At 40.1% G+C, this 15,820-nt stretch overlaps 1 protein-coding gene across 2 annotated transcripts in view; it reads right to left on the reverse strand.

The window, feature by feature from the left end:
* The window catches only part of PGPEP1 (pyroglutamyl-peptidase I), a 37,338-nt gene that overhangs the window by 18,339 nt on the left and 3,179 nt on the right, over positions 1 to 15,820 (reverse strand). Inside the window, exons 2-3 of one of the 2 annotated variants that reach the window (XM_081314722.1) lie at positions 14,875 to 14,925; positions 13,244 to 13,296 (exon numbers count right to left, since the gene is read on the reverse strand). In XM_081314722.1, the coding sequence (XP_081170848.1) occupies positions 13,244 to 13,296; positions 14,875 to 14,925 (104 nt within the window). The remainder of the gene's footprint in view (positions 1 to 13,243; positions 13,297 to 14,874; positions 14,926 to 15,820) is intronic. The other variant, XM_081314723.1, reaches the window with a different exon arrangement.

Consider the following 15,820-nt stretch of genomic DNA (forward strand, 5'->3'; position numbering starts at 1 on the left):
AGGCACAGGTGGAGAAAGGCTGATTGAAAGGTGAAGTGGTTTGGGACCTCAAGGTCCAGCAAAGTACAACGACTCTCAAGAGTGCTAGCAACCAGATGACTGCAAGGAATATAAATCCTCCCATTCTCCACCATTCGGTCAGAACCAAAACAGCTTCTTGGAGGAGAAGAGAAATGTCTTCAAGGAAAAACAGGAACGTCCAATTCTCTTTTGAAAAAGCACCTTTGGGATAACCATGACCTGGATGACTGAAAATCTCCATGTGGGGTCCTTGGTGTTTTCTTGCAAACATTTCATTATCTAAACTAGGTAACATCATCAGTGCAAGTGAGGAATGCAGTTTGCTGTCAGTTTATATTCTGGTGGTTTCCCCTGTCAGTGTTGTTAGGGCTGGTCTTAGAGATTCTTTGGTTGGGTTGTTTACTGTTGGCTTCTTTGGCAGTTTCTTGGTTGGGGGATTGTTTACTTCAGGGGTGTCAAACTCAATTTCATTGAGGGCCGCATCAGCATTGCAGTTGCCCTCAGGGGGCTGGGTGGGTATGGCCTGGGTGGGCGTGGCTAGAGTGCGTATGGCCTACTGGGTGGGCGTGGCCAGCTCTACATCGTTCGCATCAAGGGTGCCTATGGGGGCCTGGGCAGGAGTGGGACAGATCTGGGGGTCTCTGGCAGAAGGAGGGTCTCTGGGCCAGGGCCAAGGCAGTGGGGGCCGTTCCCTCACTGTTTCCAGGATGGCTTCACGGGCCGCATGAAACTACTTCGCGGGCCGGATCTGGCCCCCAGGCCTTGTGTTTGACATGTCTGGTTTACTTGTTTGTTTGATGTTAATCTTGGAGTTAACCTATGCTGATCAGGGTGCCGATTGTTGGTGAAGAGATGCTTGGGTCTTTTTGTTCCTTTTTGGGCTGGGTGATATATCTTTTGCACAGTCTATAGACCAGGGGTCTTCAAACTTGGCCCTTTTATGACTTGTGGACTTCAACTCCCAGAATTCCTCAGCAAGCATGCCTGGCTGAGGAATTCTGGGAGTTGAAGTCCACAAGTCATAAAAGGGCCAAGTTTGAAGACCCCTGCTATAGACATTGTTAATGCCTATGTGTCTATTGATGGCTGATTTGTCACAGTGCCAGGCTTCTAGAAATTCCCTGGCATTTTTGGACTTGGCTTGGTCTAGATTGGTCACATTTTCCCAATTGAAACGATGGTTAAATCTGTCTATATGAGAATCTCCACAAACTTTCAATTAAGGAGATACATGTGTACTATTTGGCATCTTTATTAAATTCACAGTGCAGTTTTAAATTTATTTTTATTTTATTTTATTACATTTATATACCGCCCTTTCCCGAATGTTTTTTCTTTTAAAATATTTAAACATTTTTCAGATAAAAGGAAGTTTATATACGTTTATTCAAAGAAACATATTTATTTGAAGCTTTTTTGAGTCTAGTTTCTCCCTGTGAAGCACGGTTACATTGTTAAAAACAAAAATGCCTTAGTTTTCTACACCCAGAATTGTTAATATGGCCAAAACGAGAGACAGATGCAAAATGCTAAGCACAGTTATTTTTGTCATCTATGATGTAAGAAAAAAAGTTGAAAAAAGGAAAAGGTAATTTTTCTCAACAAAAACAAACAAATTATTAAAGAGCTTTATTCTCATCAGTGCACTATTAGGAACTAGCGATGTATATAGTACCTGGCTACTCAGTTAACATTTAACACTGCAAACATTAAACTGTGCTAGTCTCAGATGTGGCTGACTGTCTTTCATTTAAAATACATTTGCTGCTTTTTGGTTTTCTTCCAATGTTTTCCATTGGAAAAACTAAGCAAGTTCCCAGGAAAAAAAAATCAAATTTCTTGACTTTTTGCATTTTGGTTCATCCTTTTCTAATTTAAGACTTCCTCTGTTCTAAAGGGATTCCTCTGAAAAATCAGGGATTATATGCTTGAGTGACAGTAGATAAGGACAGCTGGGATCCATGCATGAAGCAGTAAGTTGGGAAGAAAGTACAAACAAAACGAAACAAAAACTGCTTTACTAAAAACCAGACCATTTTAGAATTTAATCTAACATTGCCTATTTTGATCGTTCAAGAAGAGATAATTCTTCTCTATTTCCTGCTTCCCAAATCTTCTCAATTGTGGGCTCAAGGCAGGTTGTTGGAACTAAAACCAGGATTTTCTGTACACCAGCTATTCTTTTGTTAGGATTCAAGTCTCCAAGACTTCCCTGATGGTTCTCCCTAAACTGTCCCAGGACACTCAAACCCCATCTTTTGTGTAACTTTCCCAAAGATCATGCTTGACCATCACATCTCAAGTTGGGTGGTTCCGATAAAGGAGTGTGTTTGTAGCTCAAGATTGAAAAGGGAGGGGGCGTTAGCACTTATGTTACCTAGGTTGGGAAATGAAACATCTGCATGAAAACAACCAAGCTCAGACAGCACCAAGGACCCCTCAAGTTGGGTGATAAGTCCTTCTAAAGGTAAGCTCAACTATTTTTGTTTTAATGTGGGTTTTAAATTAAATACTTCTATACACAAGCAGGATTGTTCTCCATATAATAAACAATTTTCCTTTGTTTTTCAGCTTACATAGCAATTTTCGGATGCAGCTCAGGGCCACATTTAAAGCTTCACACAATATTCCAGAACTGGAAATTCTGTAAAAAGGTAAAGGTAAAGGTTCCCCCGCACATGCGTGCTAGTCGTTTCCAACTCTAGGGGCCGGTGCTCATCTCCGTTTCAAAGCCGAAGAGCCAGCGTTTGTCCGAGGACGTCTCCGTGGTCATGTGGCCGGCATGACTAGACGCCAAAGGCGCACAGAATGCTGTTACCTTCCCACCGGAGTGGTCCCTATTTTTCTACTTGCATTTTTTACATGCTTTCGAACTGCTAGGTTGGCAGAAGCTGGGACGAGTAACAGCGCTCACTCTGTTATGCGGCACTCGGGATTCAACCCGCCAAACTGCCGACCTTCTGATCGACAAGCTCAGCGTCCTAACCCACTGGGAAATTCTGTACCCGATTCTAAACATTAAGTAAAGAAAAGTAAATTGGATATGAGGAATACAAAGAACCAAAGCATGAAATGCACAATACAAGTTATTTGAGGTGGAGGACGAGTTCGGTGCACTGTTCAAGCAAGAAAAATTGAACAATTCAGAGCTTTGAAGTTTCTTCTGGACATCAGAAGCAGACTAGATGACACAACTGGGCTACTTTTAAGTTACCGCTGTCTTAATTCTTTCCTTGCTTTTCACTCCAGTTCTACTGTCTACTGTTCTCTCTTTTCTTCTGACTGAGGAACACAAGATGTCTGGAGGGGAAGCCGGAATTTGCACAAAAGGAGTTTAAAATTGGTTTACTTGAAGAGCTTATTCTTTTTTTTTTAAAAAAATTAAAATTTGAACATTTGATTTCTTTTTTTAACCCTAGAAAAACAGGGTTACCAGCTACTGGAGAGAGGAGAGACAGGGGGTGTCTCATGGCAGGCAAGTTCCAGAAGCAACAATAATAAATCACATGGCTGAGCAAAGGCAATTCTGGGTCTTAACAGTGCATCATTATTGATCCGCGTCTGAAATGCTTGGATTCATTAGCAAAGGCAGGGGCTGGAAGGCAGTGTTCAAACACACCACGACAGAAGCAGGAGAGATGGAGGAATATGATCCTGGTGAAACACCAGGCAGAGCGGGTCCTTTTAAATTAAATGTTTCAAGATTCGATTCCTGATGTCTCAGATTGCAGCACAGACATTGCATCTGAAAGTAGAAAGTACCAGACATAACACACTGGCAATCTGTATTGGGGGGGATGGGGGGAGGAAAGAGAGAGAAGCTTTCCAGCAAGTCCTCATTTCTGATTTCCCTTTGAAGCTCATAGGGAGAAGGGGGGAGAGAAACCAAGCCTAAATGAACTATTTCACCAGTCCCCAAATCTTTGTGTGTGAGTTATCTACCTTTCTTGCAAACTGGAACTGGATGCATCACCCCAGTTCCGCTAACTGGACATTCTCTCAACTCCAGCTTGACTTCCACACTGAACAGAGGGGGGGGGGGCGGCGGCTTGAATTAGTGTTACATTTTTAAGAGCTGCCACCGAAATTACCTACTGCCCTGGTGATCTCGCCTATTGCAAAAGGCAGATGTGAAATGCACTCAAGCAGACCTAAGAGTCCAAGATCAGATACCTGCGCAGAGGATGTTGACATGTAGCAAAGTAAATTCCCATGCATCAGTTCCTATTGGTATGTTCCAAACCATGCAGTCAGCCCATGATTTATATGAATAACTCACACTGTCTTGCCCATGTTATAGCCGATAATTCTATTTCTGCTAATGACATACCATGTTGCCACAAAGTAAATAGAGATGTATAGGTTGTCTCTGACAGCTGGAAGTCAAGCTCTGGCATTTTCTGCCTTCTGTAATTCTACCCAGCTTCACTTAGATGTGTGTTCAGTCTTATTTCTCAGCCATGAAGACTAGACTCTTCCCTTCCTTGTTAAATGCGATAACTGAAGTCTAAAAAAAACATTGAGAATCACTTTTTTTCTTATGCCTCAGTGAAGCCCTAAATGGCAAGTGTTAAAAATATGATTGATGCAGAATAGCAAAACAAAAACATAAAATCAATAGAATAGTTTTTTCAGAAAGATGAACTGTTTAGCCTATATCAAGCAGATGCAATTTCCACGAGGGACAAATACAACTTCTTGCAAAAAATACATTCCTGGGGTACTTATAAGTTAATAAGATCGTGTTGCTTTGGAGACAAAATAGCTCACACAGGTAAGCGACCATATAGCAAATGAGTGACAGATAAGAGAGGGGTATTTCTGACAGAGATATTTTTGTTTGATTCGACCCGGCCAATGTCAGCAATCAACTGCAAATCAAGGTAATGCATTAGCTCAATAATTATTTTATTTCAGATCTGTCACTTTCCTATGTTTCAAAACATTTATTCTGGTATGAAAATGAAGCATAGCCTGAATAAGGAGCAGCTAATCTGGCTCCTCTGAAAGGGCTGCCCAGTTGGTGTGTGTGTGTGTGTGTGTGTGTGTGTGTGTGTGTGTGTGTGTGTGTCTGTGTGTCTAAGAAGTCTGAAAGTATATTTTTTAAACTAAACACATTCCTTTGAAGTAGCCATACTTCTATCATCAAAGCTTCAAAAAGTATTTTTCTAACTTTCTGATTTGAAAGCAGCTATACATTAAATATCAGCACACAAAAAAGTCTGAAGGCGTTTTAAAAAGAAAAGTTTACTTTTTACTCTGCGTGAAAAAAAATTCAATTGATGTGCAACTATATAAATTATACATTCTCTCTCAGTATAGGACTTATACTCAGTTATAAAGGAGGGGGGGCAAATCAGTCAGACAAACTTATTATCTGCTGCCTTGTGTACCTGACAAACAGTAAAACTGAACGTGTGTGACCGATTCCCTGCCCCTCCACAATGGGCTGCTTTGTGAGTTTCTAATATCCTTATCTGGCCTGTCTAGACACTCTGACAGCAATTGTCCATGCGGATGTCGGGACGCGCTCTGACCTCACTTCTTGCCGGCTTTGGGGGGCGGTGCACGAATAAAAGGCGACAGGAGCCAATTAACTTCACAGTCTAGAGGGCACACCTGGGCCTCTAAGCAACCGGCTGGGCTGGAGGCAAGCAGGAAATCAAAGTTACCCCTTTTTTAAGAAGCAACTTGGAAAGCAAGTTCTCCAGAACAACAAATAGCACGTTTTAACTTTGGAGCCCCAGAGGAGAGGGAATACAAGCATTTCAAATTCAGAAAAATTGTCCCTTTTATTTTATTTTTTTATAAATGAATCTTTATTTACATTTTGTGTTAAAAACACACCATACACCAACAAAGACAAAAAAAAACATTTACAATATACAAAAAACGAAATCGAAAAATTGAAAACCATTTCAAAAATTTCACATTATATCTACTTCTAAACTAACAATTATATTCCACTCATTAAGTCTCTTATAACCATTCAACTCCAAAGCTTATTCATTAACAAAGACTATATCACTTCACTTTTGACCAGCCTCCAAGCCACCCTCATTTCTTTAATCTTTTATCCATCCAAATATACCATTTATTCCATGATAGAAATGCTGGTGTCTCTTCTTTACCCTTCAACTTCTTGGTATTTCATTCAGCATCTGTGTGTGTGTGCAGGTGTGCGGACAGGCACACAAATGGGTTTTTGTTTCTTAGCAGCAGATCACCTTCTGACTCAAAGCTCTCTATATTTTAAGCCAAATGAAAATAACTTTGCTTAATATTTGTATTTGGCTTTTTTGAAGATTAAGCCATGGTTTTCCACCAACCAACCCCCTTCCCCCCCCCCCCCCCGCTCCATGTCCCCTTGAGCATTTTCAAGTCGGACAGTCCAGGACATGCATTCAACGGCAAAGAAATCCTCCAATAAGAGAAAGGAATTGGGGGAAAGGGGTTTCTTTCTTTTCTCCCCCCTTCTTCCTTTATAGCTTTAGGATGCAGGATAATGCCCAAGACGCAATAAACCAGGAGTCCGCTTAGCCTCCCTCAAACCAGGGAGGATTTACAAAGATTGTTTAATTGATTTTTTTGTCTATTAAAATGCAGATCACACTGTCTGGAACTCAGAAACTCAGACACAGGTCTTTGTGTCCACTCAGCTCCATGAAGTCTTGTCTGCCACAGGCACAATGCTTCAGTTGCATGCGTTCAAAGGCAGGCTGTTCCCTTTTCTTTTGTCTGGGCCTCTTCAGGCTGGGGACAGAATTGTGTGCAGTTTGTTGCACACAAACATGCTCAGGGGAAACTGCAGGCTGGGAGGGGAGAGGGGTTTTTAAAAAAAAAAAAAAGAAAGAAAGAAAAAAGAAAGAAAGAAAAAAGCAAGCCAAAGATTCTCTTTAAATTGAGCAGAAACTCAAGGAAACCCAACAAACCTTCCGCAAGTTTACTCAGAGGTATGTAACCTTGACTTCCAGGAAAATGTGCACTGAACTGCAGCCACAAATCAGTAAGGGGAGGGGATGGAAGGATGAAGGAAGGTCTCAATTAATTAGTTGTTTTAAAATATAAAGTCTCCCAAAAACATTGAAGAAATACAAATGGGAAGAGGTTTTCAGCATTCTTCCTACTCTCAAGCAGGCAGGAATGAAGATGAGAGGGTGGAGGCCCAGCCAGCAATAGCAACACACTATGCACATACTGTGTTCCCCAATTCTGGGCAAAAACATAGGAAGTTAATCATAATCATAATAGTAAAGTTGGGAGGGACCTTGGAGGTCATCTAGTCCAACCCCCCTGCTCAGGCAGGAAACCCTATACCATTTCAGACAAATGGCTGTCCAGTCTCTTCTTAAAAACTTCCAGTGTTGGAGCATTCACAGCTTCTGGAGGCAGGTTGTTCCACTGGTTAATTGTTCTCACTGTCAGGCAACTTCTCCTTAGTTCTAGGTTGCTTCTCTCCTTGACTAGTTTCCATCCGTTGCTTCTTGTCCTGCCTTCAGGCGCTTTGGAAAATAGCTTGAGTCCCTCCTGTTTGTGGCAGATATTGAGATATTGGAACGCTGCTATCATGTCACCCGTCCTTCTCTTCATTAAACTAGACATACCCAATTCCAGCAGCCAACAGAAGAAGGGAGATGCCTTTGGGAGGACCATGATTACTCAATTAACTTTGCATGGCATCTATTCTTTGTGCAACACTATTATCCACATTAGAATCTCAGCTGTCACTTTTTTTTTAACTGAAAATCTTCATGCACACTAGCTTGTCCTTCCATACATCAACTACCTGGTTTGATTGCTCATCTTCTGCACCTTCCCTAACTCTACTACTCTGTGCCCTTCAAGATATAGCACACAAGAATTGTGTGAGCCCCTGCCTTCAGTTCATACAGTTGGATCTGATTCCTTTGGATGCTTCTGATGTACTTTATTATCAAAATTTTCAGGGCGACGCACCATTTACAAATGCACATACAGTAAAATCATTTTAAAAGGAAGTATTTGATTACACATCCCACAGATTAGTCAAGGGGGGGGGGATTACTGAACTCTTCAACAAAAATGCCTGCTGGGGAAAAATATGTCATCTTAAGTAATTAAGTAATAGCTTCAAAAATAACATTTATATTACCAGCATGCTTATGCAAGTTTGGGCAAATTTTAAATCTATTCAGATCACTTTAAAAATCCCCTACAATTAACTAAGGCAACAATCTTACATACACTTCATAGCAAGCCCCACTGAATCCTGAAAAATTACTTTCCAAGGAAATATACGTAGAACAGGGCTGTGTGACTACACACATACAAAAAAAACCAAAAAAACCCTGGATATGAAAACAAAGATTTATTGACTTAATTTACACAATTAAAATCAACTTAGCACACATTTGCACTGTACAATAACAGAAAAGGCATCTAATTTGGCACCCAAAGTTGTGGGCCCAGTGACAGCTCACCAAGTACATTATTAAATAAGACACTCTTCTCTACCACAAATGCATGCTTGGTAGCCAGGATTATCTCAACTGAGGCTCACCTCCACCCTGGAGACAGTGGGTCTGTATCAAAGGCAACTGTTTTTTTAAAAAAAACAACCAAGGAGACACACAAACATAGACAGCTGCAAGCCAGACATCTGGCTTGCCATTAGTTGGCAGCAATTGATTAAAGTTGGGGGGTTTAATTTAAAAGCATTTGAGGAGAGTATTCCCAGAGCTCCAAACTCAGAAGGGGGAGGGAACTGGCAACCAGGAGAAAAGATGCCGTATTCCTTAGGTCACCCAATGAGCCAGGCTGAAACGTTCTTTTCAAGGAGGATCACATTTAGCTTCACAGTTGCACAATATAATGCCATATCAAGCTAAAAAAACAGAAAGGAAAAAGCTCATAGACTAACTACACAAATTTCTAATTCTTATGGACAGCACCGAGCACAGAAGGCTGATCCTGGGAGATCTCTGCTGCGTAGTATAAAGTCCTACTCTTACTGCTACGGTATATTTGCAGAAACTGGATTGAATGATTAATGCCTCCTGAGAATCTTAGAAGCTAGAAGGACAGGAAAGCAAAACTGGCTCCACCGAACACAAGTGAGATAGTTGAATGTTTCATCTTTTGGTTGAGGGATATATACACACACACTCACCTATATAGACACATACATATTGTTTAATGGCAGGATCATGGAAAGTTGAGGGATTGCAATAATAATAACGTACGTTGGCAAAGAATTTCAGGAGCAAATGCATGGCACAAAAGCCCCTCTTAAAGACCAAGTCTGGGAAAGAAGAGAACAGGATTTACACCCAGGATAGAAAAGAAAAAGTAAAGCAGGATGATAAAAAAAAATTGGAGGGGGAGGAGATGCAGGGGGTTCAGGAAAAATACCTTAAACTTTAAAATAGAGCTTGGAACAGAGGCAACTTGATGTGGTTGTAAATTTGAAAGACGCTCAGAATTCACCAGGAAATAAATGTGTGTTGGGAAAGAGGGACAACAGAGGACATTTCCAGAAAGGAACTAGGCAATATTAAAACAACAGAACAACAGAATTGGAAGGGACCTTGGAGGTCTTCTAGTCCAACCCCCGGAAACCCTGTATCATTTCAGACTAATGGCTGTCCAATCTCTTACCATAAAAACGTCTAGTGTTGGAGCACCAACACTGCATGTGAAATCTTGTAATGGGATCTTAGCTAGAGAAACCCTGAGTTGGTTAACTTCAAGGTAAGGTCAGCATCGGGCTACAGTAAGTATTCATGCATGGCTTAGACTGGCAGCATTAACAGATATCTTCTAGAATAAATCAGGGGTCCTCAAACTTGGCCACTTTAAGACTTGTGGACCTGGCTGGCGAATTCTGGGAGCTGAAGTCTACAAGTCTTAAAGTGGCCAGGTTTGAGGACCCCTGTTCTAGACTATATATGTATTTCCAGGACGTTAGATGCCTAAACAATTAAGACAGCACGTATCTATGGTACCTTCAAAGTACAGATAGTCCTCAACTTACAATAGTTCATTATGTGACCGTTAGAAGTTACAGCTGCACTGAAAAAAGTGACTTATGACAATTTTTCACACTTATGACCGTTGCAGCATCCTGATAACACCATGATTTACATTCAGATACTTGACAACGGGCTCATACTTATGACCATTGCAGTGCCCCGGGGTCACAGGATCCCTTTTTGCAACCTTCTGACAAGCAAAATCAACGGGGAAACCAGATTCCCTTTAACGGCCGTGTTACTAATTTAAGAACTGCAGTGATCCAACTTGACAGATATGGTGGGAAAAGTCGTAAAATGGTACAAAGCTCACTTAATAAATTTCTCACTTAACAACATAAATTGTGGGGTCAACTGGGGTCGTAAGCTGAGGACTACCTGTACTTCACAGCTCCGATATTAGCATTCTGTTTACTGGGCTGTTCTTTAATTGAAGGGCATGGATGTGGTCACTGAGCTCAGGCAGAATTTTCAATGATAGGGCATTGCAAAACTGTGTTCCTCCACCCACCCCAAATTGTTAAGCTGCTGTTCAATCAAAGTCACGCTGATGTACCCCAGCCTTCCCGCAGCGCAACCTCTGGGGGAAGCTGCTTGCTCAACAGATCCTTGTAACCCTGACCATATAACATCATTCGGTTTCACATCAATGGCACTGTCAACCTTACAGAAAAACTCTTACCAGCTGTTAACGGCTGGCTGTGCCAGATGATCAAATGTAGCCAGCTGAGTAGCCAGCAGAAGAACTTTGAGCCTTACCCCCCTCCACATCCCCACCACACACACAATCAGGAGCACAAATCAACTTCACTACAATCAACAGGTGTCTCACAGAGGTGGATGTTACACAGTTGTGTAACAAGAGACAAAGACGACCTCCTATTCATGCCTGGAGTTGGTCAGTTTCATCTTCACTGATTCGAAAGAACATTCATTCATCTTTGCCTACTCCTTAGCCTCTGCAAACATTCCGCTATCATTTTTTTCGCAAGTAAATACTAGGGAGGGGGGGACATCACCACAAAAACTGCTTTAATGATGACAGCATGCTAAGGGAAGGGTTTACAAGGGGTGGAAGATGAAAGGGTAAACAACAGGGATTTTTTTTTAAAAAAGGCAGATGCTTCTTGGAAGCCCAAAAAGCAGGGGATGATGACCACAGTTCTGCCTTGCTACGTTCCCCAAAGCAGAATGCCTATGGAGATTCTCAGTCATCCAGGTCATGGTTGTCCCAAAAGTACTTTTTCAAAAGGCAACTGGACTTTTTTTTTTCTTTTCTTGAAGATGTTTCAGTTCTTATCGAAGAAGAAGCTTCTTGGGTGAGAAGCGAAACGTCTTCACGGAAAAAACAAAAGTCCAGTTGCCTTTTGAAAAAGCACTTTTGGGTCCCCAAAGCAGGTAATCTGCCCCTAATCTACCTGGATTCTTCAGGCACCCAAAAAGAGAAGAAGTCCAATACAGTTGCTATCGGTCCAGAGTGCAGGACCCAGAATCATGAATTTAAGACACAGCGAGGCCGATTCCATTTCAGTATTGGTTTAAAAAAAAATCCCTACAGTATAGGCCAGGGGTAGGCAACCTCGGCTCTTTTATGACTCGTGGACTTCAACTCCCAGAATTCCTGAGCCAGCCATGCTGGCTCAGGAATTCTGGGAGTTGAAGTCCACGAGTCATAAAAGAGCCGAGGTTGCCTACCCCTGGTATAGGCAGTCTGACAATTAAATCAACTACCCAGAGATCTAATAGATAAACTCTTCCCTGGATATATTCAAGCCGAAAAGTCATTTATTCGGAAGGCTTTTATATGGGTCCTTCCAACCCAATGTTTCTAAGGAAGTTCCATTAAGTTTAGACTAAACTAAGTTTATTGGTTTATACACATTGCACAGGAAAAAAAAAGGTGGAACTTCAATTGCACCACTGTGGCTGCTGTCTTGATTTATTTTTGACATCAGGTGGACACCGCTGAATCAAGGATAGGTATTATTCCTGTGGTGAACAGTCATTCACAGATTAAAGTGTTAAGGCTCCCCACACTGGTGGGTTGTTAAGTCAGTGGTCTCATCCTGTACTACCGGTATTGAGTTCCACAACTTAGTTCCCCCTGTGAAAAACATGAGGAGGAGAAAGCCAAAGACCTTTCTTGATCATTGTTACCCTACAAATCTCACAGCCGACAGCAGTCTGTCTGCTAGTAATTTTCATGCTTTGCTTACTCTGAAAATGATTTGGAAGAAGCATTTTGGAACTTACTGAAAGAGTGTGTCTCTTGCCGTTCATTAATGCAGCCCCACTTTTTTCATGCTCACATGGAAACCTTAAAAAAGTTGGGCTGCTTTCACAAACAGCCCAAAAAAAAGATACACTCTTCCAAGGGCCAGAAGACTTCCAAATTATTTTGCAAAAAGTGCACAATCCTAGTAATTTTCTTCATCGTGGCCTTTATTCAGTCTCACCTCACGTGGCAAAGTCATTCCCGTTTTCCTAGACCTTTTGAAATTGGAACAGTAAACATTTAAAAGGAAAATGTACAAAAATTGGATATAAAACATTTCCCAGCTGAATGGATGTCAGTGGTTATTTCTTTGCCCTTTGTTAATTATTTCAGGGGTTTTAAACAACACAGGACTGACCCTAACTTAGCAGAGACATTCCTTCATACTCACATGGTGGTGTGCCTTTTCCAAAATGCTATCAACAAATACGATCTAAACAGGAAATGCTGATTTAACCCTTTGGAATCACTGGCTCATTAAAGTGTTGTAGCCGATGAGTTTTAGTTAATAATTCGGTTAGGATTATTTAACTGAAAGAATCTTAACTTCTGATAAGAATCTTCATTTATGCAGATAATCATTACACAGAACAGAAAACATTCCTCTTTTGCCTAGAAATCATTACAGTATTACTCTCTAGAGAAGTCAGTAAGTTCCTGACAAACTCCAAACAGTGAAGTCAAGATGACAGGCCAGAAGGAGGCAAGGACAAAGCACTACAATAACTCTGTCATTAAAACTGAAGGGATCCAGCCACCACTAATCAAATTTGACTTTAAGGCTAGCTTTATGTTTTAAAAAACAAAAAGTCAAGAAGGATCACTTCCTTGGAATCCAACTTAAATCACTTTTGGGTTTTGTTTTGTTTTTTTTGGAGAAATGGTTATTAAAAAGTAATGCTATTGTGACTGAAGCATTTGAAAATATGTCTTTTACCTGAACTGCGATCCAGCTGGCATTGACAGAATACTCCCCAAATGGACCGAACCCTGAAATCATAAAAAAAATTCTTTTTTTAAATCATGGCATTTTGTTTTTTTAGCAGTCAAAATGGTCAATTTATAGGTCATGAAGATCAATTTTATATATATATATATATATATATATATATATATATATATATATATATATATATATATATATATATATATATATATATATATATATATATATATATATATATATATATATATATATATATAGCAAATGATTATCATAGCTCATGTAGTTCTTTCTCTCACCAGGACTGCTTCTCTCTTCCTACTTCTCAACTACCCTTTAAAAGAGATTAAAAAAGGTAAAGGCACCTAATGAACTTTCTGTAAGGATTTGAAGATTACCGTAGTTTCCTGCATCTTTGTCACCACCTGAAATTCTCACTGTTTGAGTTCACCGACTATACTAGTGCAAGGGATTTTTAATTTTCGTTTGGCTTATCTTATACGAACGTGGTCACTAAATTCACACACACAATTGAATTTTATTATAATTAAGCAAATCACAGCTTACAATGATAGGTGAACTAGGTGGGACATGCATAGGGTTCCTTGAACCCATGACTTCCTCTAAAAATACCCATTTTAAAAGTTTGGGGGGAAAAATAGATCTTTTCTCCGTTACTCTGACTGTTCAAAATGTGATTGATAGCAAGTTAGTTAGAACCAGCAACAGAGATTTGCCAATAATGTGATGGAATTCAAATTACACACGTGCACATACACAGAGAGAGGCTTATTTATTAGCCCAATTAATTTTACAGGCAGATGTCTTCTCCTGATTAATCAATTTAGCCAGACGACCAAATTTACATGATCTGTGCTCTCCTTATAAACCTACTCACTCACACCCAAGTGTGATCCCGGGCACGCTTGCTGTACTTAGAAAATAATGGATACTTTGTTCAATGAAACTTAAGAAAAGACGCATAGGTCTAACTATCTTGGGAATTTCTGCAAATAAGGAAATATATATACTAAAGGCCTAAGCATCAAGGCTTGACACTTTTAAGTGGGTTAGGACTTTACATAGCAAGGAGAACAAAGTAATTTCTCTCTAATTTTTAAAAAAGGAGATCTACTACACAGACAGTATATATTGAACTACAATATTCTCCGTAATTAAATCAACAGTTTGCTGTGATCTCAAACAGCGCCTTATGCAGCACATCATGGTTCAGAGTCGCCTGATATGGAATAAAAAAATATTTTTGAATGTTTATTACATGTTTTCCCCCAAAGATCCAAACTAGTTTTTACTTCTTCCACCATCTGAAGAGTCCATTACTTAAAAAAACAACATTGTGGTTCTTTAAAATCAAGTATACAGCTCTGTTTTATATTGTACTTCTTTATATTGTACATCTTCAGGAGGAAGAGCAATAGGAAATTAAAAGGAATGTATTGTCCTCAAAATAACTTTTCACATCAGCATAAATGTATCTTTATATTGTGCTAGATCAGTTCCCATTCTGCACACTCCTATGCTTACTCAGAAGTAAATACACTAATCTCCATGGGATTTTACTCCAAAGCACTGCACATGTATCATGGGTGAATTTTCTTGCTTACATTTGTTGCCTTCCCATATTTCTTGCTTTGGTCTCCCCACTGTTCTTCCGCCTTGGACAGTGAGATGGGTGACATATAAATTTAATAAATAAAATATAAATATAATAAGATTAAACACACTCCCAGCCCGAGATTGACAGCATTTACAAGAGGTCAGTCTATTTCTGCTTCAAAGCTTTTCAAACTATGTAAAACTGAGGCACAGGGTGATAAGGTTTCTATTGCTGTAAGCCATAATTTTGTTTGTCATCATAGTTTATAAGACAGGGCTTATGTTTTAGCTAATTCAATAAACAATGGTTAGTAAACACCGCATATAAACTCAGTTTATATCTCTAGGGTGCACTTCTATATTCACTATTTCTCATTTCCCAGAGAATTGGTTGCTCAGCAGTTTGTCAAAGAAAACAAAATCTTTCCTTAAATCTATTTGGTGTGAAGTCTTCCGTATCTGGTTTTAAACACTAAGCACTTTCTGGGAAAAGCAGATTTCCAAAAGAATATACAGTATCTGAAACTCAAATGAAGAATGGCATGCTTTTTTTTAATGAATAAGTTTGTTAACTAGCAAGCCATAACTGGTATTTGTAGATGTTCTACCCCAAGTAAAGGTAAAAATGTTCGAGACAGGTGAGATGTCACTTTTTTTCCCCAATCAGGTAGTCCTCAACTTACAACCATTCGTTTTGCCACTGTTCGAAGTTACACCGCACTGAAAAAAGTGACTTAGGATCAGTTTTCAAACTTACGACTGTTGTTGCATCCCCATGGTCATGGGATCAAAATTCTGGGGCTTGGCAACTGGCAGGTATTTATGACAGATACCACTGACCCAGAGTCATGTGATGGCCATTTGTCATCTTCCCAGGCAGCTTCTGACAAGCAGAGTCAAGGGGGAAGCCAGATTTACTGAACAATTGCAGCGATCCACTTTATCAACTGTGAC

This window comes from Vipera berus (assembly GCF_964194415.1).
Source record: "Vipera berus genome assembly, chromosome: 1".
Taxonomy (NCBI): domain Eukaryota; kingdom Metazoa; phylum Chordata; class Lepidosauria; order Squamata; family Viperidae; genus Vipera; species Vipera berus.